The 27,395-nt window shown below is 41.5% G+C and overlaps 1 protein-coding gene across 6 annotated transcripts in view; it reads left to right on the forward strand.

Annotated features, from left to right (window-relative positions):
- The window catches only part of COA1 (cytochrome c oxidase assembly factor 1), a 97,698-nt gene that overhangs the window by 47,654 nt on the left and 22,649 nt on the right, over positions 1–27,395 (forward strand). For 4 of the 6 annotated variants that reach the window (XR_009520585.1, XR_009520586.1, XR_009520587.2 and 1 more), the window contains exons 1-2: positions 13,453–13,626; positions 27,317–27,369. The exons of 1 other annotated variant lie outside the window; for it this stretch is intronic. Coding sequence is in view for 1 of the 5 variants with exons in the window: in XM_060020194.1 (XP_059876177.1) it covers positions 13,515–13,626; positions 27,317–27,369 (165 nt within the window). In the remaining 4 variants the exon portion in view is untranslated. Of the gene's footprint in view, positions 1–13,452; positions 13,627–27,316; positions 27,370–27,395 lie in introns of those variants that run through there. One more of the 6 variants, XM_060020197.1, reaches the window with a different exon arrangement.

Consider the following 27,395-nt stretch of genomic DNA (forward strand, 5'->3'; position numbering starts at 1 on the left):
TATAGCATAGGGCAGTGTCATACAAAAGGCCGCCTTCTCCCAAAGTGTGCATTTCACTGAAAACAAAGGCAGGCATACTTGGAACTGAATTGACAGCTTTGTGGCTGTAAAGATAAATATAGCATTTTTCAGGTAGTGAATTCATGAATAATCAATGAACCAGCAAAGGACAAAAGTGACATATGGCGGCCTGGTGTGGATTAAGTGTGATTGTCACATTCCCCTCCCCACCTTTTGCCCTTCTCTAATTTATTGAAAGAAACAAAGCCAGCCTCATGTAGCCAGAACACAGTACCTCTGGAAAAATCCATGTAGACAAAGTGTTAACAGGGGAGTTTATTCATTAAATGTCTCCTCTGCTGTTTGGTTGTTTTAATAGTCCAGCTCAAGTTGTCTGTGTCAATTGAAATTTTATTCAAAATGAAAATTTGACTTCTTTAAAGTTAAACTGGTAAAGCAGTTTTGTTTTATTTTTAAATTACTGCTACACCAGGATTTCCAAATAAGTAACACTTAACCAGTTATGCTAATTTTGCCAAAATGTTTCTCTGTAAATAAACCACGAGTGCGTTGTAGCTGACTGTGTTTTCATGCCTTCACCTAGGGTGTGAACCAAAAGAGAGGGAAGGCATTCTTGGTTTTTCCCTTGTATCAACCAACACTTTATTGAAGACAATGATTTTATTATTTTTAACAAAAAACCCCCCACCAGATTTAATGAAATTCCTTGGTAACACCAAGGTTTTTCAGACTAGTATTCTGAGGGACTGTTAATGGGGAGGTATTTGTTCACAGCCCAAATAATAACTGTACCACCTTAAAACATCATTCTTCCTCTGCGGCTAATGAAGGGTGGGTTTTTAGTCCAGTGAGTCAGTTTGTACCTTTTGTTTGCCTGGCTTTGTGCCAGGGATCTGATCCTGACAGATTTAACGTTGGAGAGTCTCTAAATAGCCTGATTCTCCAGTCTCTCAATTGTGCTTTAGTTTATCCAAAACCCTTGAAGTTGGCAGTGGAATCAGTGGTTAGCTTTGATTATATCACATGTATATGAAATAAAGTGATATAAAAAATTACTTGTTTTGAATGGCTCCTCCAACTCCTCTACTCCCTAAAAAAGGTTCTGGAAGCTTGCTCTTAGACTTACAGATTCCCATCTGAATTTGAACTATTTGTTGATTTATTTGTAAATAATGTGGATCTTGTGGCAGTATTAAATGCGACCTCAGAAATCAAGGTCTGATTTGGGTTAAGTCTGTAATATTTGACATCAGATGACCAGATGGTGGTGCACAGACCACCATGAGAGGAGGATATCCATGGGACATGGCTTGCCATCTTTCAGAAACACTTAAATTGATTTTTATGATGGAATTGGCCACCCCTGGGAACTATCATGGTGGAGAGATTATAAGAGACTCTTCTGTTTTCTTGGTGGTGTAGAGAATCCTCTGTTTTCACTGATGGCTTCCAGAGGGGGGGATGAGCGTGAAGGGAATATAGCCTAAAGAAGCCTCTTCAGAACTCACCCTCCCCTTGGTCCCTTTGCCCGTTCCAGGTTCCAAAACTTTTGGACTAGGTCAAGAGCTTGTTGTTAAAGCACTATATAGAGTGCCACTTCTTGAGCTTGCAGTTGGGTATGGTAGTTAAGAATATGCACTGTGGGGGCTTCCCTGGTGGCGCAGTGGTTGAGAGTCCACCTGCCGGTGCAGGGGATGCGGGTTCGTGCCGCGGTCCGGGAGGATCCCGTGTGCCGCGGAGCGGCTGGGCCCGTGGGCCATGGCCGCTGAGCCTGTGCGTCCGGAGCCTGTGCCCCGCGGCGGGAGAGGCCACAACACTGAGAGGCCCGCGTACCGCAAAAAAAAAAAAGAACATGCTCTGTGAATCTCTGCAATACAATGGTGGTATGTTGTATTTCCCAAAGATGGCTGAACTTCCAGCCCCCTGCTCTTTGTAGGCCGTGACCTTGACACTCCTCTGTTGAGAGGAGGGGTCTCTATCCTCTCCTCTTGAATCTGCGCAGGCTTGTGATTTGCCTGTGACTAATGGAACGTGGCATAAGTGCTGAACGACGTCTGAGGCTAGGTTGGAAAAGGCAGTTTAGCGGCCACCTTGCTTTCAGGGGCACTCGCGCTTGGATCTCTGTGCTGCCACGCAAGGTGTCCTGCTATGCTGAAGCTTCCATGCTGTGAAGAAAGCCCAGGACACAAGAGAGGCCATATGTAGGTGCTCTAGTTGACAGCTCCAGCTGAGATTCTAGATGACAGTAGCATCAACAGTCATACACGCAAGTGAAAATTTCCCCAGATGACTCCCACCCCCAGCCATTGAGACATCCCTAGTTGTTGAGTCTTCTTAGTTGTAGCCTCTACCTTTGTGCCCTGTCCGAATTCTTGACCTCCAGATTTCATGTATGATAAAATCGTTTTTCAAGCCACTACGTTTGGTGTAATTTGTGATGTAGCAGTAGTAACTGGAATGAAAAACTGGGCAAATTATTTGACTTTTGTGTCCCTTTTGTTTCCTATCTTTAAACTGCTGATGGTAATAATAGCATTCCTTCAGAGAAATGAGTTAATTATGTAAAGCATTTAGTAAAGTACCTGGCACACAGTAAGGGTTCATTAAATGTTAGCTATTAATTAAGGGAAATCCATTAGACGCTAAGTGTTTGGGGGGGGCATTGTCAAATAAGAAATAGTGAGCTCAGCTTGACTTTATTAATGAAATGTTCACTGTGATATGTAAAAAGGAAAAAGAATGAAGCTTTTCCCGAATTTGAATTTTTTTTCCACATTTGAGGGGATGAGGTTCTGGTAATTGTTCTCAAGAATATCAGCAGGGATGGTCAGGACGTGTCCTCAAAATAAGCCTAGCTTTCCTTACTTACCTATTTAGAGCTGTCATCTGTGAATTAGATTAAGTGCTATTTATACCATTGCCTTTGAGCACCTTCTGGAATAACAGATTCTGTGTGTTTACTGGGTAGAGTGATTAGAGTAGAACTTTAAAAAATCATCCTAAAATGACTATTTTCAGACTTTTAAGTGATATGGAGAAGAAATCAGTGTCTACATCACCACGTATAAAATCACTGTCATAGGTCTTTAAAAATGTATACGGTCATGATAAGTCTTGATCTTCATCTTCTGTTGTGAAAGAATTCTAGTTATTTCACTCTTTCTGTATTAGTTAATACCTGTCACCATATTTTGGTCGACTGTATGTTCAAACACAGAGATTAAAATATCAGTCTTTTTGTTTTAGAAAATGTGCTTCTTTAAAAATGTTGACTTTAGGCTAGCTATGTGTGATGTGCTTTCTTCCAGCTCCCGTTAAGCTACGCACATAGTCCCATAACAGCACCAAAGAGTTAAGTAGCAATCAACTGTTTCTTAGTTTCAGAGGCATTTCCACTAACTACTTACTGCATTGAGGTTGGAGCAGACTGAGAGAGCCTTAGTGGTGTGTTTATGCTTTGACTTCTAACACAGGAGAATAAAATGAGATGAGGAGGAGAAGTTAGAAAGAGGCTTTGATCTATTCCCATTGTTCACTCATACTTCCAAGATGAAGGTTACCATGAACGACTGTTGGAAGCCTGTTTCCTTCATGTTCTGTATTTCATGACATATTACAAGCCAGTTAACTTGACTAGAGATTTCTCTGTCTCCCCCCACTCTCAGCTCCTCCAGACTACCTTCAGCACCATTCTTTGTGTATCCATTCATAGACTAACATTTCCAATATGTAGTATGGAAGAGAATGAAAGGAAACTTAGGATATTGCTTTCCAGGGATGCGATGCAGCTGTAGAAGTGGTGTTAAGAGGAAACCTGCGAGTTGTGCTCTTAGGGTTTCAGATTAGCATTTATTTTTTCTGTTAAAAGACAAACTGCAGCATGTTCCTGATGTTATAGTAACAAAATTCTCCTCATAATATGAGAGAATCATAGAAGATCCTAGATCAGTCCAGCATAGTTGTACTGTCTGCCGAGTATTATAAATGGAGCCATGGCCTGTGTGCATCAGCCTGTACACACAAAACCTGACCAAATTCAAGATGTGAGCAAAATTTCACCATCCAATGGATAGTGACGGGAATCAAGGGTGATCTGTATACTCTGCCATTTAAAAATTGTACATTTTCTTTTTTCAAAGATAATAATCTTTATGGAAATTATGAAAGAAATCTGTAGCATAAAAGAAGGGAACCATTACCCAAAGATGATGAGGGAAGGCTTAAGAATCATTCTGTATGATTTATTATGGTATACAGAAGATATTTGTGGAAATGTAAGATTTTATTCTTAGCAAGAGAGCAAAAAAATGACCTCTATGAAATCAAAACAAAAAGTCATAAGAAAAAATCAGAATGAGATTTTAAGAGGAGCTGAAATGATTTTAAGAGGAGCTAAAAATAAACAAAAAACCTGAAAATGCAATAGCAGGATAAAAATCTGCAATGGCAATTGTAAAGAGCAGAGCTAATCCTGTGGAAAGTGGAATCCTATATTGAGTATTTGAGATTGTCCAGAATAAGGAGAAAATGATGACAGGGAAGTGAAGTGACGAGGGTAAAGACGACAGGTATTGAGGACAGAGAGAGGAGAATAAGGTATTTCTAAGGGAGAGATCAGAATAAATGTAACAAAAGAGAAAAATAAAAGTAGAAGAAAACTTTCTTGAGGTAACAAGGTTCTGAATCTGCAGGTCCAAAGTGTAGGCTTCATTGTGTTCTGGGTAAAAGTAATGAAAATAAATCCCCACCTGTCTGAATTCTGGTAACACTTACAATTTTTAAAGAAAAGAATTCATAGATTAAAAAATAAATAGGTTACTCTAATGGTACAGTGGTCAGTCTTACTTCACTGCAGATTTCTTTTTATTTATCCTGTAATGGATTCATTGGGCTTCTTAAAGCTATGATTTGGTGATTTCATTAGTTCTGGAAAAATCTTAGCCATTTTCTCACCTGCCATTCTCTTGTTCTTCAATTTCTTCAGTTTCTTTTGAAACTCCAGTTAAATATATATTGGACTTTCTCATGTATTCTTCACATTTCTTACCCTCTGTCATGCATTCATCATCTTTTTGTCTCTCTCTGTCCTGAATTCTGTATGGTTGCTTCCAGTGATGTGCTGTTAAACTGGTTCTCCAGGGGGAAAAAAAGCCCTGATTTGTAGCAGTTGTTGATTTCCATAGTGTAAATATTCGCAAGGGCAGTTTCAGGCAACCAGCATGACTTCACTGAGGCAGAGTTAGAAGGAGCTGCACATAACTGGCTTTCACAGGCTGGTTCAGACCAGCTCTAGCATACCTCTAGGCTTTTCTCCTGTCTTCCCATTTACTAAATATCTTTTAAGTTGCGTCTAATCTGCTTTTAAACCTCTCTATTCAGTTCTTAATTGGGGTTATTTTATTTTTAATTCTTGACTTTCTATTTTTTTTTCTATTTTCAAACTGTGTCACTGTGTATAGTTTTCACTTCTCTGCTAAAAACTCCAACTTGTCTTTTGTTTATCCTATCACAGAAAACACAATTATTTTTTTGTCTGCATCTGATATTTCCAATTTCTCAAGTTATCTCCTGACCACTTTTTCCTGTCTGTTGTTTCTGCTTATTCTTATTCCTGTTTAGTTTCCTGTGTATTCCATTATCCTGGACTGGGCCCTCGATACTACATTTGAAAAATTATTTAAGACTATTTTTAGGCCCACAGCGTAGGTACTTAGAAAATTTGCATTTGCTTCTGACAGACACTTTGGGAGTATTCTAATCCGGGATGGGTTATAAACCAAGTTTAAAGTTTGAGAAAAGCAGTTTGATCCTAGGTTATAATCTGCTTCAGATTTCAGATTCTTATTTAAGGATGTAGCCCTTTGGGATTCCAGCTTATTGTGGGGAGGGTCTTAGGTGAGATGGCCCTCAGTTTTATTTCTGTATCTGTCCCCCTGAGAATCAATCAAAACAAAGGTTCTAATTTTCCAAGATCAGCAAGGACCCTTTAGAGGAAATGTGGCTTCAGAATTTGTTTTCCATGCTGACTTTTCATTCCCACTTCACTTTTTAAAAAATTGTGGTAAAATATATGTAACATAAAATTTACCATTTTAACTATTTTTAAGTGTGTAGTTCAGTGGCATTAAGTATATTCACATTGTTGTGCAAACAGCACCACTATCCATCTCCAGAACTTTTTCATCATCCCAAACTGAAACCGTACCCATTAAACAATGTCCTCCTTACCCCATTCACCCCAGCCCTTGGTAACTGCTGTTCTACATTGTGTGAATTTGACTATTCTAGGTACCTCATATTAGTAGAATCATGTAATAATTGTCTTTTTGTGTCTGGCTTATTTCACTTAGCATAATGTCTCCAAGGTTCATGTTATAACATGTATCCGAATTTCACTCCTTTTTAAGGCTGAATAATATTCCTGTGTGTGTGTGTGTGTGTGTGTGTGTGTGTGTGTACACACACCACATTTTGATTAGCAGTTCATCCATTGATTGGAAACTTTAGTTGTTTCCACTTTTGGCTGTTGTTTATTATGCTGCTCTGAACATGGGTGTACAAATATCTGAGTCCTTGCTTTCATTTCTTTTGGGTATATACCCAGGAGTGGAATTGCTGGATCATATAGTAGTTCTATTTTTAATTTTTTGAGGAATCAATAATACTATTTTCCACAGCAGCTGCCCCATTTTACATTTCCACCAGCAATCACAAGGGTTCCAGTTTCTCCACATTTTTTTTTTTTTTAATAACCATTTTAATGGGTGTGAAGTGGTATCTCATTGTGATTTTGATTTGCATTTCCCCAGTGATTAGTGATGTTGAGCATCCTTTCATGTGCTTATTGACTGGTTGTATATCTTCTCTGGAGAAATGTCTATTCAAGTCCTTAGCCCATTTTTGAATTTGCCCAGTTTTTGTTTAGTATTAGGAGTTATTTGTTTTCAGATATGAATTCCTTATCAGATATATGATTTGTAAATATTTTCTCCAATGCCTGTTTTTTTTTTTTTTTTTGCGGTACACGGGCCTCTCACTGTTTCGGCCTCCCTCGGTGCGGAGCACAGGCTCCGGACGCGCAGGCTCAGCGGCCACGGCTCACAGGCCCAGCTGCTACGCGACACGTGGGATCCTCCCGGACCGGGGCACGAACCCGTGTCCCCTGCATTGGCAGGCGGACTCTCAGCCACTGCGCCACTAGGGAAGCCCCCGTAGGTTACCTTTTTATTCTGTTGATAGTGTCCTTTTATGCACAAAAGTTTAAAATTTTGATGTAGTCCAATTTATCTTTTTTTTTTTCTTTTGTTGCCTGTGTTTTTAGTGGCATATCCAAGAAATCATTGCCAAATTCAGTGTCATGGAGCTTTCTCCCTATGCTTTTGAAGAGTTTTATAGTGTTAGTTCTTGCCTTTGATCCATTGTGAGTTAGTTCTTGTATATGGTGTAAGGTAAATGTCCACCTTCATTTTTTTTTCTTTGCATGTAAATATTTAGTTTTCCCAGCACCATTTGTTGAAATCCCCTCTTAGTTTTGACTTGATAAATTCTTACTGTCGTCTTATTTTTCAGTGCTTTCGAAAGATGTTTTTCAGTGCCTTTGAAAGATGTTTTTTATGTACTTTTACAGATTATTGTTTCCAACAGGATGTATAAAACATATTTCACCATTGTATTGGAAATAGGAAAATTCATTAATGTTTTAAATCAATTTGAATGAGAATACAAGTGATACCCTAAACCCTATAAAACATGTGGAGGGATATAGCCCCCTATCCTTAGCTTTTAAATACTGTTTGGTTGCAATTTTGCACTTTTCATGGGAAAAAGGTACAGCTTATCAGCATATGTATTTTTTAATAACCAAATAATTCATTAGTCTAAATCTCATCTTCTTAGGTTATAAAACTTACTTAGAATTGAATTACTAGTGAGAGAAACAAAGATGTAATTTTCTGCCAAGAATATGGGAATCATGAAAGCATTCCCATCTCCTTTTAGTGGTTATACGTGTTCCCCCCAATCACGAGTAAGGATTAGAGCCTATATTTTAATATGTCACCTATTTAATCATGTTTAATTGGGTGGATGGAGGGGCAGCCTCCCTATTTAAAAATTTTTAGTAACATAGTAAATGTTAATCATACCTCTTCAGATGATACACTGCTAATATTTCATTTTATTTCTTTTAGAAATTTCTTCTTTGTTCATGAATAGGCAAGTACAGGATTTCCAAAAGGGAAAGCTAGAAGCAGTCAGTATTCATAGGTAGTAATTTTCAGAGATCTGTTGAGGGGCTCTTAATATTAAAGGAATCAGCAAAGCAGTGCATTAATGATTTTAGTTGGATGTTTATTAACATTTGGCTTTGTTTAAATTCATTATAGGATTCTTTGATAAGATTTGTCATGTAAATCTTCTTGAACTATGTACCAATAGCACTTTTTTCTCAAAGTATAACCTGACTTTCTCTGTAATTATTTTACTTTTACAGTTGAATTAGGATGGATTTACACTTAATCTTACAGTAGTTTTCTACTTGCCTCCTTGAGCAGGGGAGAAAGAGATGGTGTTACAATATAGTGAATGTACTTACTTATTCTGTAGCCTGGCAGGGTATTTGTGCTTGTGGATGTCATGTATTATGTGTGTTGGGGAAGAAATAAAACATGAAGGGCTATTCTCGTATAGAGGGTATCTATGAAAAATGCAGAGTGTAGTATTGGTTGAAAAATAAACTTGGCTAATGACCTTTAACTTTTAAAATTACCTTCAACCAAGACATTTTATCAGTTTATCAACAGTTTTGACATACCTAACACTTGTGCCATGGTTCAGCTATGCAGAGAGCACAGTCTGGGCTGGAATGAGAGTGGTCATGGGAAGTCTGCCCTTACAAGTCCTGAAGATAAGCCCTGATACTGAGTTGGGCATATTTATTCCCTCAGTGACTAGCTCAATAAAACCTATTCATTAAGGAATCTTGTCGTTGACTCAGGTCCACTTGTCACAAATCATACTCTCCAATTTTAGGATTACATCAGGCTGAAATCATGGACAAAGCATGTTGCTAGGTTCATTCTTTCATAACACAAGGAGTGGCTTATTATCAAATTGCCCACAGCAATTTGATCGTCAGCAGTTTTACATGTTGAGGGTGATTACTCCAACACTTCCTTAAAGCTATTGAGATTTATAAAGGCCTTTAACTTTTGGAACAAGAAAGAAATAGTCTTTGATGTATATTAAATGCTTCCCACTTGCCACACATTGTATTATATTGAATCCAACACAAGTAACATACCATTTCTCCTTGCAGGTAAACAGAGTCTTCTTAGGAAGGTACAATACATAAAAGAGAAGAAAAGTTCACTCTGAGCTGAATTTTTTTTTTTTTTTTTTTTTTTTTGCGGTACTCGGGCCTCTCACTGCTGTGGCCTCTCCCATTGCGGAGCACAGGCTCTGGACGCGCAGGCTCAGCGGCCATGGCTCACGGGCCCAGCCGCTCCGCGGCTTGTGGGATCCTCCCGGACTGGGGCACGAACCCGTGTCCCCTGCATCGGCAAGCGGACTCTCAACCACTGCGCCACCAGGGAAGTCCCTGAGCTGAATTTTAAGAATAGTTTTGATTTTTATCAGAGACCATCTTAGTCATTGAAAATTTCTAATCTATAAAACAGAAGTGTTTGGGTGGGGGAAGATGAAGACATTTAGAAATTCTATTTAAGAAGCCATTATTGATCCTCTTTTTTATTTCAGAAACTCTGACGGTCAGTCAGTCACGAAGATCTGATTATACCCCCAAGATACTCAAAGTATAGGAGGATAAGGGCAACTCAAAGCTATTAACACATTGCTTTTATGGTATAATCTTCATTATTCTTCATAACAGTACTGTTTGGGCTTTACAGCTGGGGTAACAAAGGCCCAGAGAGATTAAACGAAGAATGGAGTGTGTATTTAGCCCCACTCCTGTGTTTCTGCAGTGTCTTCGTGAGATGCCAACTGAGTGAGAATTGGATAAGCTGTGTAGAGTAGCCCAAGAGCCTGTGTGGGACCTTTAAAATATATCCTGTATTGATCTTAGAGTCACATTGCTAGGATAAAATGGCAAAGCAAAACCATTTAGTAATTTGATAAGACTGAAGACATTAGATATTTACTTTTCTTTATTATCCAACAGATTATTTGTTAAGTGCATAATACGTGTCACACATTGTATTCATTGACTATTCTGTTTGGTTCTGCTGTCACTCTTAGTACTTTAAACATGTTTAATGCAGATTTATAAGTACAGTTAAGCACGAAGATCCAGAAAAAAGTAATTTACTCTGCCTCTCATCTTTCAGAAGGAGTCATTGGGAACATTTTGGTTTATTTCCTTGTTATTTTTTATCCATAAAAAATAAGTCCTGTTTTATTGAGACCATGCAGCATATACATGATGGAATTCTATTATACTTTTATGTAAGTATTTTCCCCTCACAATAAAAATAGTTAATATTTCTGATTTACTGTATTTTTGGCACAGAGCTAATATATAATTATTTTATATTTTAAAAATGTTTTCTATATTTAAAAAATATGTACTATTCAATACATGCAAAAGAATCTATGTGTCACATATGTAAGTTACGGGTTTTTGTGAACTGATCACCCAGTGTAAGAACACATGAGAACCAACACTATTGAAGAATGGCAAAATACGCCACTTTGGCATAAGGATTATTGTGGGCTAAAGGCACTTGAAAAAAGGTGCAAGAAGGGTGCTCTGACTACCCCGCCCCTGCCCTGCCCCCGCCCCATTCTTCCTGAAAGCAGGAGATAAAACTGGCAAGTGTAAGGTGCTCTGCCTACCATACCAGGAGGAAGCACTCTTATCACTAGAGCCGGGAGTTGAGACTAAGTATTCTGTGCAAACAAACCTTGTAAAAATAACTCCTGTCTGTCTCTGGTCTTTTCCACAGTTGCCTCTCCTTGTTCACCTAATATATAAGCACTTAGGTTTTGCCAGTTCTTTGGGTCTTCATTTTCTTGTGGACGCTTACATGTACATGAAAAAATAAAATGTGTATGCTTTTCTCCTTTTAATCTGTCTGAAGTCAGTTTAATTCTCAGGCCCAGCTGGAGACCCTAATAGGGTAGAAGTCAAGTTTTACAAAACTCCACTACCATTCTACCCTCTAACCTTCCCATCAGAAATACTACTATCTTCAATTTTGTTTATCATTTCTTTGCCTTTTTAAAACGTTTTAAAAATCACAAATTTATGTATCCCTAAGCAATATATAGTATAGTTTTGCTTATTTTTGAGGTTTTACAAAAAAGTTATCATGTGTTCTTGGTTTTTTTTGTTTGTTTCTACATGTTGTCGCCTTTAATGGTAGGTCATTCATTTTTATTATTGTCTAATATTCCTTTCTGCTAATACATCATCATATGTTTATTTATTTGCCTTTCTGTGAGCATCCGAATTGTTTCCAGATTTTTGCTATTTTGAGCAGTGCTGCTGTTACTGGGTTTTAGGATACGTGAATGCTGAATTTTACATGATATCCAAAATTGTGATTCAAAGTGGTTGTACCAGTTTACATTCCATCAGCAGTATATGAGTGTTGCCAATGATCTCCATCCTTGCTAACACTTTCCATTTTCCTGCTTCTTAATTTTTGCCATTCTGATGGATATACAGTGCTAGTCTATGGTCTTAGTTTACATTTCCCTGAAAACTAATGAGACTAAATACTTTTTCATGTTTACTGCCATAAGTCTTCTGTGAAATGTCTGTTTATATTTCTTGCTCATTTTTTCTTTTGGGTTGTTTGTTCTTTTTTAATTGGTTTGTAGGATTTACTTACATGTTCTGGATACTTTTCTTGGGTGGTTAGGGTTTAAGAGTTATTTTCTCCGCGTTTAAACTTGTGTAAGTTTTGTTTGAATGTCTGTTTTCAGTTCCTTTGGGTACACACCTAGGAGTGTAGTTGCTGGGTCATATGGTAACTCTATGTTTAACATTTGGAGAAACTACCAAACTGTTTTCCACAGCAGCTTCACCTTTTTATATTTCCACTAGCAGTGTATGAGAGTTTCAATTTCTCTACACCCTTACCAGCATTTGTCATTATCTGTCTTGTTTTTTTTTTGAAGTGTATTTGACATACAGCATTCTGTAAACTTAAGGTGTACAACATACTGACTTGATACATTTATATATTAATAATATGAGTGCCATTGTAGCAATGTTTAACACCTTTGTCACATCACATAATTATCATTTCTTTAAGTTGTTGGATAATTAAGAGCTACTCTCTTAGCAAGTTTGATCAATATTGTCTATATTTACTGTACTGTGCATTAGATATCTAGGGCTTATTTGCTACTGTTGCAAGTTTGTGCCCTTAAGCAAGGTAGTCTGTCCTATTCTGTAACCCCCAGTCCCCTGGTAACCACCAGTTTACTCTCTGTTGCTTAGAGTTTGGCTTTTTTAGATTCCACATATAAGTGATGTCATACAGTATTTGTCTAGTTTGTCTTTTTCTGTCTGGTTTATCTCACTTAGCATAATGTCCTCAAGGTCTGTCTATATTGTCACAAATGGCAGGGTGTCCTTTCTCGTGGCTGAATAATATTCCATTGTGTGTTTATGGTATATATACATACGTACATACATACCGTATCTTCTTTATCCATTCATCTGTTGACAAGCATTTAGGTTGTTTTCCTATCTTGGCTATATTGAATAATACTTCAATAAACATGGGAGTGCATATATCTCGTCAGTAACCTGTTTTCATTTCTTTGGGTATATGCCCAGAAGTGGAGTTGCTGGATCTTATGGTAATTCTATTTTTAATTTTTTGAGGAAATTCCATATTGTTTTCTGCAGCGGCTAAACCAATTTACATTCTCACCAACAGTGTACAAGGGTTCCCTTTTCTTCACATCCTCACCAACACTTGTTATCTCTTGTCTTCTTGATGATAGCAGTTTTAACAGGTGTGAGATGATATCTCATTGTGGTTTTGATTTGCATTTCTCCGATTATTAGTAATGTTGAGCATCTTTTTATGTACCTGTTGGCCATTTGCATGTCTTCTTTGGAAAAATGTTTGGTTCCCCTGCCCATTTTTTTTTTTTTTTTTTTTTTTTTTTTTTTGTGGTACGCGGGCCTCTCACTGTTGTGGCCTCTCCTGTTGCGGAGCACAGGCTCTGGACGCGCAGGCTCAGCGGCCATGGCTCACGGGCCTAGCTGCTCCGCAGCATGTGGGATCTTCCCAGACCGGGGCATGAACCTGTGTCCCCTGCATCGGCAGGCGGACTCTCAACCACTGCGCCACCAGGGAAGCCCCTAGTGTACTTACTTTTTAGCTTGAAGATCTTTTTTTTTTTTTGCGGTACGCGGGCCTCTCACTGCTGTGGCCTCTCCCGTTGCAGAGCACAGGCTGCAGACGCGCAGGCTCAGCGGCCATGGCTCACGGGCCCAGCTGCTCCGCGGCATGTGGGATCCTCCCAGACCGGGGCACGAACCCGTGTCCCCTGCATCGGCAGGTGGACTCTCAACCACTGCACCAACAGGGAAGCCCCGAAGATCTTCTTTTAACATTTTTGGTAAGGCAGGTCTAGTGATAATGAATTCCCTCCTTTTTTTTTTTTTGTCTGGGAATCTTTTTCTCTCTCCTTCATTTCTTAAGGAGCACTTTGCTAGATAATGGATTCTCTGTTGGCATTGTTTTCTTTCAGCACTTCGAATATATCATCCTACTCTCTCCCAGCCTGTAAGGTTTCTGCTAGAAGCCCACTGATAGTGTGAGGAGGGTTCTCTTGTAAGTTACAAGCTTCTTTTCTCTTGCTGCTCTTGAGGTTCTCCATCTCTTAAGTTTGAAAGTTATAATGTATCCTGGAGAAGTTATCTTTGGATTGAATTGTTCAGAGATCTGTGAGCTTCAAGAACTTAGATGTCCAAATCTCTCCCCATTTTGGGCAGTTCTCCACCACTATTTCTTTAAACAAGCTTTCTGCCCTTTCTCTGTTTCTTCTTCTGGGACTCCCATAATGCATTGTTTATTTCTTCTAATGGTGTCCCATAAGTTCTGTAGGCTTTCTTCATTCCTTTTCATTCTTTTTTCTTTTTGTTTCTCTGATTGGATAATTTCAAATGACCTGTCTTTGAGTTCATTGATTGTTTTTTCTGTTTGATGTAGTCTGCTGTTGAAGCTCTCTATTGAATTCTTCAGTTCAGTGATTGTATTCTTCAGCTCCAAAATTTGTTTGGTACTTTCTTATGTTTTCTATCTTTTTGTTATACTTCTCATTTTGTTCTTGTATTGTTTTCCTGATTTCATTAAATTGTTTGTCTGTGTTCTCTTGTAGCTCTCTGACCATCTTTATAACAGATTTTTGAATTCTTTGTCAGGCAGTTCGTCTGTCTCCGTTTTGGGGAGAGGTCAGTTACTGGAAATTTACTGATTTTTTTTGTGGTGTCAGTTTTCCTTGTTTCTTTCTGGTTGCTGTAGGCATCTGTGTATTTGAGGAAGCAGTCACTTCTAGACTTTATGAACTGACTTCACTAAGGAAAGACCTTCACCTGCAGGTGGCGGCCCACTAGACTGCACTGTAAACCTGGGTCTAGTGGTGCAGGGTGCCAAGTGTACGGGTGTGTGGCGCCTACAGGCCCCATGGGTACATGGTATCTTGTCAGTTCAAGCAGCAGGAATCCACTACACCGACAACTGTGTGATCCTTGGTGAGAGCCAGAGGCGGTCCATAGTGTCTGCAAGGGCTCTTGAGGTCCTCAGCAGTGTCTGGCGGTCCAGCGGCTATGTACCAGGACAGGCAGTGGTGGTGGCCAGAGTTGGTGCCACATGCCTGGCTGCGAGGGCTGCTGCAGGTGCCTGTGTGGGCGGGTACATGTGCAGTGGCAAGGTCAGAGGTTCAGTAGCAGGGTCAGGGGCCGACTCTAGGAGACCTGGCTGTTAGAGTTGACTTGTGAGTCTGTAGGAGCTAGCCATGGGGCATGCATGGTTTTGGAGCCAGTATCTGGAATCAAGGCTGGTGAGCATAGAGGTGTGGCTGCTGGGACTGTCTTGGGCACACGTGAGGTGCAGGCCAGTGACAGGAGTTGGGGCTTGCTCTGGGTGCCTGAGCAGCTCTGGGGACCTGGGCTGTCACCATACACTCGTGTGGCTTCAGGGGCTTGCTGCAGGCATGTGCGTGGCGTTGGAGGCCTGTGATGGGAGTTGGCGCCAGTGGCCTGCAGGGGCTGGCTGCCAGCATGTGCAGCTGTGCAGACCAGTGACAAGAGTCAGAGTCTTATGTGGGCCTTAGCTGTTGGTGTGCACATGTGTGGCTGCAAGGGCCATAGGGGCAGGCACATCCGTGGGGGTCAGCTGCAGGGGTCTAGGCTGGTGTCTTGTTTGCACGCAGCTGCAGCAGCCTGAGTTGGCTGCAGGTGAGCATCCCGGGTTCAAGTGGGAAGTCGTGGGGAAGGAATGGGGAGGGACTCCAGCCCTGTTGTCAAAGTGAAAACCTGTGGGTGAAAATCTCAGAGGTGAAATCTGCAGGGGGTCTACAGCAGGCTGTGCTGCCTTTTGGTTTCTTCAGCTGTGAAACCTACTGGGGTCCTCTGTGGAGCAGTCTGCTGGGGTGTGCAGTGAGGTCCTCAGTGATGAAGGCTGCCAGCCCTGCAGTGTCCACCAGGCCTGTTGCTGGTGAAAGCTGCTGGGATCCTCTGCAGAGCAGGCCACTGGGAACTGTGTTACTCCTGCCACATGGCTGATATTGGTAGCCCCGGCCCTCCTTCCTGTTCCGAGCTCTCTCTCCATACATGTCAGCTTTGCTTGTCTCTGGTGGGGTGAAACTGCAGCAGGTCCTGTGTGCCATGCCCTGGAAGGCTGGGGAAGCTAGTCACTCACCTGCTTTCCTTTTCCTGGCAAGGAGAACTGTCTCGCATGGGGGAGTTCCCTCTTGGCACTGAGCAGTGCTGGCCTGGGGGATGGGCTGGTGAAGGCAAAGTCAAACTTTCTTCTTACCTTTTCTGTGCAGTTATCCTCAGGCTTTTTCACCCACTATGTTGCGGATGCTCCTTAAGTGGATTCCTGAGCTCTCCAGGAGCGATTTTCATTCACGGATAGCTGTCTGATCGTTATTTGTTGGGAGATGGAGGCTGGGGTCTCTTTACTCTGCCTTATTGGTGATGACATCCTGTGTTGTGTGTTTTTTACCTGCCCCCCCCCCCAACCTTTGGGGAGGAAAGATATTTTATGCACAGAGAATTATTCAGTGTGCAATGTTTGGGATCCAGACTTCTCTTGCCCAATATGGTGTTTCTAAGGTTTATTCTCACTTGTTCATTTTCATTGATGTACTGTGTGTCATTGTGTGAACATATAACAGTTGTTTTGTTCTCCATTCCGTCATTGAGGATATTCTTATGCCTATTATAAATAACATGGCTAGGAACATCTTCTGTGTGCTCTTTGTTGTATGTACGTATGTATGTTTTTCTATATATCTTGGAGTGGGATTTCTGGGTTATTGGGTATGTACGTGTGCCCTTTAATAGATATTGTCAAACAGTAGCTTATGGTGCTTTTACTAACTTATACTCCAGCAGCAGTATATGAGAGTTCTCGTTTCTTTGTGGAGATGCATGGAAAGCTCTCACATGTTTAGTAATTATGTGGTAGCTATTTTTGTTTTTATGATGATGACTCCCAGGTACCTTACTTAGGCACCTGGATTGGTTCTATCCACCGCAGTAGGGAATGCAGGAAGGGGAGAGCTGGCACGGCAGAGGGGAAGGTAGGGGAAGGAGCTCACTTGGGGATATGTGTAAGTGTTTAATAGAGGTTTAGTTTAAGCACAGAAGGGATGCCTGGCCTAGATACAGAGATTTGGGAATCATCTTAGTAGACCCAAATTCAAGTCATTGAATAAGATCTTAGGTGAAGATTGGGATGGGGACGGAAGTTGGGGGTGGAAGTGGGGACATAATGTGTATTAGGTTGCTATGGCTGTCATGACAAAATACAACAGACCGGGTGGCTTAAACAACAGAAATTTATTTCCTCACAATTCTAGAGGCGTCATCAATTTTGGTTTCTTCTGAGACCTCTCTCCTTTGCTTGAAGATAGCCATCTTCTCCCTTTGTCTTCACGTGGTCCTTTCTCTGCCCACATGTCTGTGTGCAGATTTCCTCTTATAAGGACACTAGTCATAATTGGATTAGGGCCTACCCTAAAGACCTCGCTGTAACTTAATTACCTCTTTAAAGACCTTATTTTCAAATACAGTTACATTCTGAGATACTGGGTATTAGGGCTTCAACATATGAATTTTGTGGTGAGTGGAGGGGGAGGCAGGTCAGCCCGTAACATAGAATAAGGGAGAATATAGGACAGGTAGAGGACTACAGATTGCAGTAAGGAACTTAAGAGGACTGGCCAGAGAGGTAAAAGGAAAATAGGTAGAGGGTTGAGTCAAATAAAGGTAGGGTTTCAGGGATGGTAGAGTCAACCACAAGCCTCCCAGATTCTAAATCTAGTCACTGATACCGAATTGTTTTACTTTTCTAAATTCTTTTTCTAAAATGGAGACTTTCAGTAGAAATGCTGAAGTAAATGTTTAATAGGGTTTGCCTTACTCATACTCACTTGAAAAATAGTTACGGATCAGAGTCTATTATATGAAGTTTTGGATGCCAGAACATACTGAATATATTGTTGCTGTGTTTTCACATCTTTAAGAGAATGGCCTTGAAACGTACTTTGTTCAAACAGATGAGACATCGTGAGATTTAGAAATCCTAGTTTACTACTTAAAGCTTATTCTACAAGACTCTTGTATCATTTCTGAATTCTAACTGCATTGTAGTTTAGAATGCTCAAAATATTTGTGAGGAGGTTTAAGGATAATGATAAATTCTGTGAAATCACTCTGCTACGTGCCGTGTCCTTCAGCCTTGTTATTGTGCTTCATATCGGACATCTGTTCACTTCTTTGCATCTCCACTGCTACCAGCTAGTCCAGCTGCCATCACCTTTGGTGTGGACTACCACAGAAGACTTTTAACTGGACTTCCTGCTTCCTTCTTGCCCTGTCTAGAGAAACCAAAAAAAAAAAAACCCAAAACAAAAAACCAAGCCAGAGCGTGTCATCCCCTGATTGAAATCTTCAGCAGTTTCTCATTATACCTGGAATTAAGTTCAAACTCAGCACCATACCCTGTAAAGATCTGTGTGCTGAAGACCCTGCCTGCCCTCATTTACCACACTAGCCTGCTTTCTGCTGCTTGAACAGACCAAGCCGCTGGCTGCTTTCGGGCCTTAGCCTGGTTTACTTGCCCTTCCCTGCGTTTTCAGATTCAGTCTCAACTCGGATCTTGGCAGAGAGGCCTTCCCTCACTCCGCAGCTAAAACTGCTCTTTCCCCCTTTCACTTTCTAGCTGCCACATGTATGTATGTATGTATGTAAGTAGGTGAGTAGGTTAGTTTTGCAAGCAACTGCAAAATCGTCCTCCAGAGTGGATGTACACTCCCACCGGCAGTGGTTGCTCCACATCCGGCATTTAGTGTTGGCAGTGTTTTGGATTTTAGCAGTTCTGATAGGTGCCTAATGGTATCTCATTGTTATTTTAATTTGTAATTTCCAAATAACATTTGACATTGAGTATCTTGTCATATGCTTATGTCATCTTTATGTCTTTGTTGAACTGTTCACACTTTTTGCCCATTTTTAATTAGGTGATTCATTTTCTTATTGTGTTCTTATTGAGTTTTATGAGTTCTTTGTATATTTCGGATAAAAGTCCTTTATCAGATACGTCTTTTGCAAATATTTTCTCCTAGTCTGTGGCTTGTCTTCTCAGTCTCTGAACACTATTTTTTCCAAAGTATTTATCACTAACTAAAACAGTCATATTGTTTGTCTCCTCCCACTACAGTGTAAAATCCATGAACAACTAACTGTCTTGTTCTCTTCTGTATTTCCAGTGCACAACACGGTCCCTGGTATTTTGGATGCAGTTGACAAATATTTGTTGACTGAATGGATAACAACTGTTAACGTTTCTAGTTTGTTTTAGTCTTACTGAAAATGGCATTAAGCTGATTTAAGTTCTCCCATCTTATTTAAAACTCTGTCAAAATGTTACCATTTTAGGGCTTCCCTGGTGGTGCAGTGGTTGAGGGTCCGCCTGCCGATTCAGGGGACACGGGTTCGTGCACCAGTCCGGGAAGATCCCACATGCCACGGAGCGGCTGGGCCCATGAGCCATGGCTGCTGAGCCTGCGCGTCCGGAGCCTGTGCTCCGCAATAGGAGAGGCCGCAGCGGTGAGGGGCCCGCGTGCCGCAAAAAAAAAAAAAAAACAAAAAAAACCATTTTAATCTTCAAAATTAAGGATAATAGCCACTTGTAGTAGTATGAGATGAATTTCCACAGTGGTTCAGATTAATTGGTTTAAGATACATAATTACTGATCTGCACTTGCTTTACCCTCTCAAGAGTTGTACAGATTTATTCTCCAGGAAGTAGTCACAGGATTGGGTGGTGAGAACAGGAGAAACAAAGCCTTACAAAGCCTTATGGGATGAATGCTGCCTGTTAGACACTGGAAAATCTCACTGTGTTCAAATATGTATACATGCACACACACACACACACACACACACACACACACACGCACGTTGAATCTTGCAAGGTTAAAAAAATTATGCAGATTCCCTGTTGTTGATTGCTTTTTGTTGACTGGATTTGTAAAAGATGGAAAATGATATGTTGGTCTCCTACTGTGGTTGTTTCCAATTTTTAAAATATGTTTTCTTTAATTGTTTTTAGCTGTATATTTTAGTGTTATGTTGTTTGCCATTAATTTTTATAACTAGTATATTTTTGTCTATTTTTATCCCAATTAATGCTTTTTGCCTTGAATTCTACTCTTTGAATGTTCCCACTCTGCTTTGTTCTTGTATGAATATGCCAAGTCTTCCATTATTAAGACTTTCATTGCTTTTTAAACTTTTGCTCTTAAAAGTGACATATATTTGAAGGAGTTGTTTTTTTAAAAAATCCTTTTAGAAAAGCTTTTTATTTATTTATTTATTTTTGGCTGCGTTGGGTATTTGTTGCTGCATGCAGGCCATCTCTAGTTGCAGTGAGCGGGGGCTACCCTTCGTTGCGGTGCACAGGCTTCTCCTTGCAGTGGCTTCTCTTGTTGCGGAGCACGGGCTCTAGGTGCATGGGCTTCAGTAGTTGTGGCGTGCAGGCTTTAGAGCGCAGGCTCAGTAGTTTTGGCACACGGGCTTAGTTGCTCCGCACCATGTGGGGTCTTCCTAGACCAGGGCTTGAAACCCTGTTCCCTGCATTGGCAGGCGGATTCTTAACCACTGGGCCACCAGGTGAGTCCCTAGAAAAGCTTTTAAAAGATGTTTTGGTTTTCTGTTGCTGTGTAACACACCATCTCAAAACTTAGAGGCTTTAAACTTAGAACCATTTTGTTAAGTCTCATGATGTATGGTTGCAACAGCTGGATGGTTCTTCTGTTCCATGGTCATTCTGCTGGTACTGTAGTCATGTGGTGGCTCACTTAGACTGGAATGTCCATGAAGGATGGCTGGGCTCAACTGGGATCTTGGAACCGTGGGGCATGTGTGTCTGTCTATCTACTATCTATGCTATCATTTAGTCTCAGTCCTCTCCCTTACCAAGTGGCCTCTTCACTTACTCTTTTTATGTGATCTCTATAGCAGGGCAGGGTAACCACACTTCTTAGATGACAGCTTGGAACTCCCAAGAGTGCTAGTGGAAGGCCAGGCCTCCTTCAAGCTGAGGCATGGAACTGCCACAGCATCAGTTTGGCCTCATTCTGTTGGCTGAAATGAGTCCTAGTGCCAGCCCAGGTTCATGTGAGAGGGTGTAAACACCAGGAGGTGTGGTTCACTGAGGGACAAATTGGGAACCTACCTACCACAATATGAGAGTTTAAATCCTTCAGGTTTTTTTTTTTTTTTTTTGCGGTACGCGGGCCTCTCACTGTTGTGGCCTCTCCTGTTGCGGAGCACAGGCTCCGGACGCGCAGGCTCAGCAGCCATGGCTCACGGGCCCAGCCGCTCTGCGGCATGTGGGATCTTCCCGGACTGGGGCACGAACCCGTGTCCCCTGCATCGGCAGGCGGACTCTCAACTACTGCGCCACCAGGGAAGCCCTGGATTTATCTTTTGATGAAATGTAGTATATCTTAACTAATGTTTCAGGAAGGCTCTGTAGATTATAATACCTGAGTTCTTTCCAAATTTATAATGCCTTCCTCTGTCTTCACACAGTTTGATTGGTTATAGAGTCGTTTGGGGTTTTTTTTTTGGGGGGGGGTTGGGGAGGGGGCTTGAGGGATCTTAGTTCCCCGACCAGGGATCGAACCCTGGTCCTCTGCAGTGAAAGCACCAACTCCTAACCACTGGACCACCAGGGAATTCCCGGTTACAGTGTTTCTGGATCACATTCTGTGCTTCTCAGGAGTTTATTGTTACTATTCCATTGTCTTTGGGAATTCATTGTCCTTTATGGGTATACCTTTTTAGGGCACTGGATTCTTCTTTTTTTTTAATTTTTTTTCATGTAAAGTTTTTGCCAGTGAGGGATGGCAAATGGATCTGGAACACGGTGTGTATGCAGTTTTGTCTTTTTTCAACTCTGTCAAGTTTTCTTCTAGTATAGTTTTGTTTTGTCTCTTCTTCCATTTAACAGCTATTACAGTGATCAGGTTTGGTAGATCTTAATTCTATAAAATTGGCATTTGTCATTTTCTCTATTTTTGCTCTTTCATTCCACATTATGGGAAAACGTCTTGTGGGACGTTACATGGGAAAATGTAACTTCCTCATTATGAATTCAGCTTTTCTGCCATGTTAATTCTGCTCTTTTTCTCCAATGCTAATGGCAGGTCTGCTGTTGCATTTTCAGGTTTCCTTGAAATCTCCTTATCTGAGTTTTTCCCATTTCCTTCTTAGCATGATGTCTCTTTATTCCTGTTGTACTTGGTTCTTACAGGCAGTGTCTTTCAGTAACTAATTATGTGTCTAGATCAATGCTCTTTTCCATATTATTTTATTTCTTGGAGTGAATTGTTGCCACTGCCAGTCCTATGTCTACTTACTGTGGGGTTGTACTGATAAGGATTGTAGTCTTGGAATGGATATAGAAAAAGAACTTCTGGATGGGGTAGGGAGAATGGCTGTCAGGACTCACCCACTCTGGGGCTGGCTGCCTGTTTCCTGATTGCTACAAACCCAGAAACTTTGGGCTAGGGGTGGAGAGAGGCGAAGGGCTGCTGCACCCTCTTCCCATGCACTTCCTGGCAACTGTGCTCTTTCCCTTCAGAGGCGGGGCTGCAGTTGACCACTGGAGTGTGTCTCTGTCTTCATTCACACTGTAATTAGTGGAAATTTCTCCCAGATTTGAGTAAATTGTTATTGTTCAAAGTAGGCTCTACTTTCTGTCTTTTATTGTGTGTGTCTTTGTAGGTGTTTTTTTTGTTTGTTTTTTACAATTAACTGCCTTTATTTAAACTATATTTTTTAAATTTTATTTTATCTATTTTTTATACAGCAGGTTCTTATTAGTTATCTATTTTATACATATTTGTGTATATATGTCAATCCCAATCTCCCAATTCATCCCACCACCATCCCCTGCCCTCAACATTCTTAACTCAGCTTAACCAAGGGGGAAAGCTGACTCCTGCCAGGGTGCTTGCCTGGGATTATCCTGAATTCAGAATACAGATTATTCCTCTAGAAGCCTTTGGTTATTCTAAGACTCCAGAGCCCAAACTGGTAAGCTGGCACTAATGTTTCTATGCTTAAGTTTTTAAATGCTTACCTTCTTAGTCTTTTAATTTGGGGGAAGGGGCTTCAACAACAGAACTTTATTTTCTCACAGTTCTGGAGACTGGGAGTTGGAGACCAGGGTGTTGGCAGGTTGGTTTCTTCTGAGGCCTCTCTCCTTGGCTTGCAGGTGGTCTCGTTCTTCCCATGGTTTTCTCTGTGCACCTGCATCCCTGGCGTCTCTTCCTCTTCATATGAGGACACTAGTCATAATGGATTAGAGCTCTACCCTACTGGCCTCATTTTAACATAATCACCTTTTTTTTTTTTTCATTGTTACTGAGGTATAATTGACAAATAAAATTGTAAGATATTTAAAGTATACAACTGTGGTGATTTGATATACATAACATAAACACTGTGAAAGGATTCCCTCTAATGAGTTAGTTAACAAATCCATCCCTTAACATTTATTTATTTATTTTTGGTGAGAACATTTATGTTCTTTTAGTTTTTAAAAAATCTTTTATCACATTTACTCGCATGCTGTTATACTTTTGGGTTTTGTTATTAGCCTTTTTTGTCTCCCTTATTTCAAATATAATACATTTCATTCTTTTAAAGTTTAGCCCTGTTTTATTTCTTTTGTGCTATTCCTACTTCTTAAATTCTGTTTTTTCCTCTATTGGTCTTTTTGGCTTTATTCCTTCCTTATTCTTTCACTCTAATTTTAATTCTTACTGCCTTAATTTTTTCATGTCTGTTTTCTTAAGCCTGATTCTCTCGCCTCCTCTGCCCTCCCTCCCCGTCATGGTTTCATTTTATAAAGGCTGGAAGGATGTGTAGTCCTTAAGGGCAGTGTCATTCAACAAATAGGGAAGACCTCTCTCTCCTTCTCCTTCTGAGTGGATTTTATGTCTCTTTGTTCTGTCTTGACCCCTGAAATTATGACTTGGGGATACAGTGGCACCTGTGAACTTTTGGAGTGGCTTTTGGACAGCACGTATCACTTGTATGAGAGGCTGATTGTTCTGAAATCTGTGGTCTGTAATGTGTGTTTCGTCACTCAGGGGAAAGACCAGGGCCTCTGGTGTCAGACAGATGCATGTCATAGCTCTGGTGTGGAATAGCTTTGTGACCCTGAGCTGCTCCTAGGTGATTCTGATGTGCACAGAGGTTGAGACTGCACCACGGTACTGCTTCTACTCTTCCCAGGTCAGATCCTGCCTGTGGCTGGAACCCTCAGGGGAGCTTCTGTTCATCGCCCTAGTGATATTCTGTAGACCTCCTTCATCTGGTCGGGGACTTGAGGGGAGGCAGCCAGGAGGGCCCTCCTGCCCTGTGCCAGCTCCCACAACTGTCTAACAGATTGTCCTTTGGCTCTAGAAAGGGATTCAGTACTTTGAAAAAAGTTTGTAGACCATCGGCCTTTGGAGGCTGAAGTCACCCTTCGTATATCAGAGCAGAGCTACTTAGGACTGCTTTCTGGAGAGACCTTGCCTGTACTTTGTTCCGTCTTCCTGTGGCTAACCAGTCCCTTAATTTTCAAAATGGGTCGCGACCCTTTCCGCTTGGTTAACGGTAAAGCAAAAAAATTCTTTCCTTAATTGGCTATGTAATAGACTAATTGAATTTAAGTTTCTAGCAGATTTTCACATCAAGTTTAAATATTTCCAATTCTTATCAAAAGCTTAGTTTTAAAATGTCACATTCTTAGAGGTAGCCTAAAGTCTATCTCTAGTTTTACAGCACCTGTTAGAATTTTTTCTGTGAGATTAGGGCCTGCTGAACACTCTATTCAAAAGCTAGCTGACGGAGCAGGTAAGCTGAAGCTGGTTAAACAGGAGTAGAGACTGAGCCCCCTTTCTCACCTCCCACCCCAGTCCCTTCACCCCGCTTTGGCAAATGGAGAGCAGGTCGATCACGACTACCTTACCTCTCCACGGAGTCAAGGTAGCCCAGCAGAGCTTCCTACTGAGTCCTCACTGCTTGGGACAGTTGTAAAATTCTGTTTATGTTTTTTTCGTGGACTGTGATTGTGGTTTTCATTATGAAATGTTATAAAAAAAAATAGTCATTTGAAAGTTATGAACTTAAAGAGAAAAATCTGGGGATGCTGTTTGTAACGCCAGCCACTTGAGAGATTCCCGTTCTGAACATGTGTGGGAGAGGTCTTTCTCAGGCTTGGTGTGTTATTAGCGGGGATGCTGTTTGTAACGCCAGCCTCTTGAGAGGTTCCCGTTCTGAACATGTGTGGGAGAGAGCTTTCTCAGGCTTGGTGTGTCATTGGCAGGTGTGGTACTCCTCCGTGGATGCTCTGGGCCTTGTAGATGCTGAGGCTGCCTTTCTGCTGAGCAGATAGGAAGCTCAGTGTCAAATCCGTGGCCACCTTGAGGAAATGTCTAGTGCGTGACAGTGTGTAATTGGGGACACTAACTTTACCCCAGCTGTGTTTCTCTTCTTAAAATTATTTTCCATTTGTCTTCATTTCCTCATCCATTTATTTACTTCTCTTCTGACATGCATGTCCTTGTTAGCCCCATCATCCTTTTTGGACGAAGTTGGTGTACAAATTAGCAAATACATAAGAACGGTCCTAAATATTTTAAGAAACCACCCTCTTGATCCAGCCTTACTGCGCTGGTCTGAGTTGTCGCAGAAGTCACCTGGCTGCTCGCGCCGCACCCCTCTCCTCCCACTTGCAGCTCCTCACCTGCAGAGCAGACCCAGCAGCGCAGGGTAGAGGGCCTTTCAGTAACTGCCTCTATTTCTAGACCCAGCAGCGCAGGGTAGAGGGCCTTTCTGAGCAGTAACCGCCTCTATTTCTAGACCCATTTCCTGTGGCTCCCCTTCTGCTCCCCGTACTTCTGCAGCTCTCGTTTCTGCCCCTCTGTTCTCCCTCTGCTCGTCATTTCTGCAAATCTGAAGCCCTCTTCCTACCCCTTCACCTCCTTCTGCTGAGTCGGTTTCCTCTGTGAAACCTTTGCTGATCCCCTCCAGGCAGGGCCGACCACTTCCTGGGTGCTGCTTCCTCTCTTGGTGTACACGTGGGGGCACACTAACTGGGCTGCTCGCCCGTGGGCGCCTTTGTGCAAATTAGAACAAGGCACTTTATACAGCTTCCAAATGCTGGAAACCCATCTTAATGAGTGTGTGAGTCTAGGCCGCTTACCCTGTGAGTGGTGCCGTGTGTGTGTGTGTGTGTGTGTGTGTGTGTGTGTGTGTGTGTGTGTGTGTGTGTGTGTGTGTGTGTGTGTGTGTGTGTGTGTGTGTGTGTGTGTGTGTGTGTGTGTGTGTGTGTGTGTGTGTGTGTGTGTGTGTGTGTGTGTGTGTGTAGGGGTGGGTGTGCCTGACTGCGCGGTTGTGCTCCGTGGCCTTGTCTGTGTTGGAATTTGTGTGAATTGTCTGTATCCCCAGCACCATCTGTCTGACCCAGGGCAGGTCCTCAACAACCATTAGCTGATAAGCCAAAGGAAGAGCAAAGGTGTGAATACCTGCCACGCTTTTGTCTGGAAAAATAGCAGGGAAGGCACACCTGACAAGGCCTTTTGCACTGAACGTTATAGATATATTGTAATGCCAAGACATTTTTTTTTTTTTTCTTCACATCTCAGTGTCTCTGAAATCACAGATATCTTAGTGTGTAATGGTGGGTGAGGGCACAGCCCTGGAGCTGGACTGCCTGCGTCTGAATCCCAGGTCTGCCACTTACACACTTATTTGTGTGAATCTGGGCGTGTTACTTAACCTTTCTGTGTCTCAGTTTACTGGTCTGTAAAATGGGGATGATAACTGTAGTTCGTACTTCATGGGGTGGTTGTGAGAATTCAGTGAACCCTTATATGTGCAGCGCTTAGAATACCACCAGGCACATAGTAGCAAGAGATATGAGCGTTAGCTATTATTAGTGTCATAAATGGCTACATATGCACTTAATATACTGTTGTTTCTTTTTAACCCTGAGATGCTGTTTTAGTCCACTGGAGTACAGCTTACATGGATAGCATCTCGTGTCGGTGTCTGTGGACTGGTCCCATTATATGTGCTGTGGTCCCACACCATCTCCCGCCCACACCAGTTTTCTGGTTGCTGCACCAAAACGTGCACGGTACACAGAGAGGAAACCAGCAAGCGTTGTTTTTTCTTCTTCATGTGGCAGAGGAGTCAGAGGGAACAGCCAGGGCCCTGTATAGATAAGGCTCCTTTCAGAACTTCAACGTAACTTCTTGCATGCTCTGAAGCTTAGACTGGTAAGAAATCTTGGCTGTGTAAAACTAGAAACCAGAAAGAATTGGGTTTGAAAAAGTGATTTTATTTATTTATTTTTTGGCTGCACTGCGCGGCTTGTGGGATCTTAGTTCCCCGACCAGGGATTGAACCCAGGCCCCTTAGCAGTGAGAGTGCGGAGTCCTAACCACTGGGCCGCCAGGCAAGTCCCTGAAAAAGTGATTTTAATGTAAAGTTTTTGTCTGATTGCAGGGCAACTTTACTTTGATGATTTTCAAGGAAGCTGGGCTACGAAGTGGCAAAAGGTAATGGCTGTTCTGGGGCCAAGTTC

The sequence above is a fragment of the Delphinus delphis genome, chromosome 9 (genome assembly GCF_949987515.2).
Source record: "Delphinus delphis chromosome 9, mDelDel1.2, whole genome shotgun sequence".
Lineage (NCBI taxonomy): Eukaryota > Metazoa > Chordata > Mammalia > Artiodactyla > Delphinidae > Delphinus > Delphinus delphis.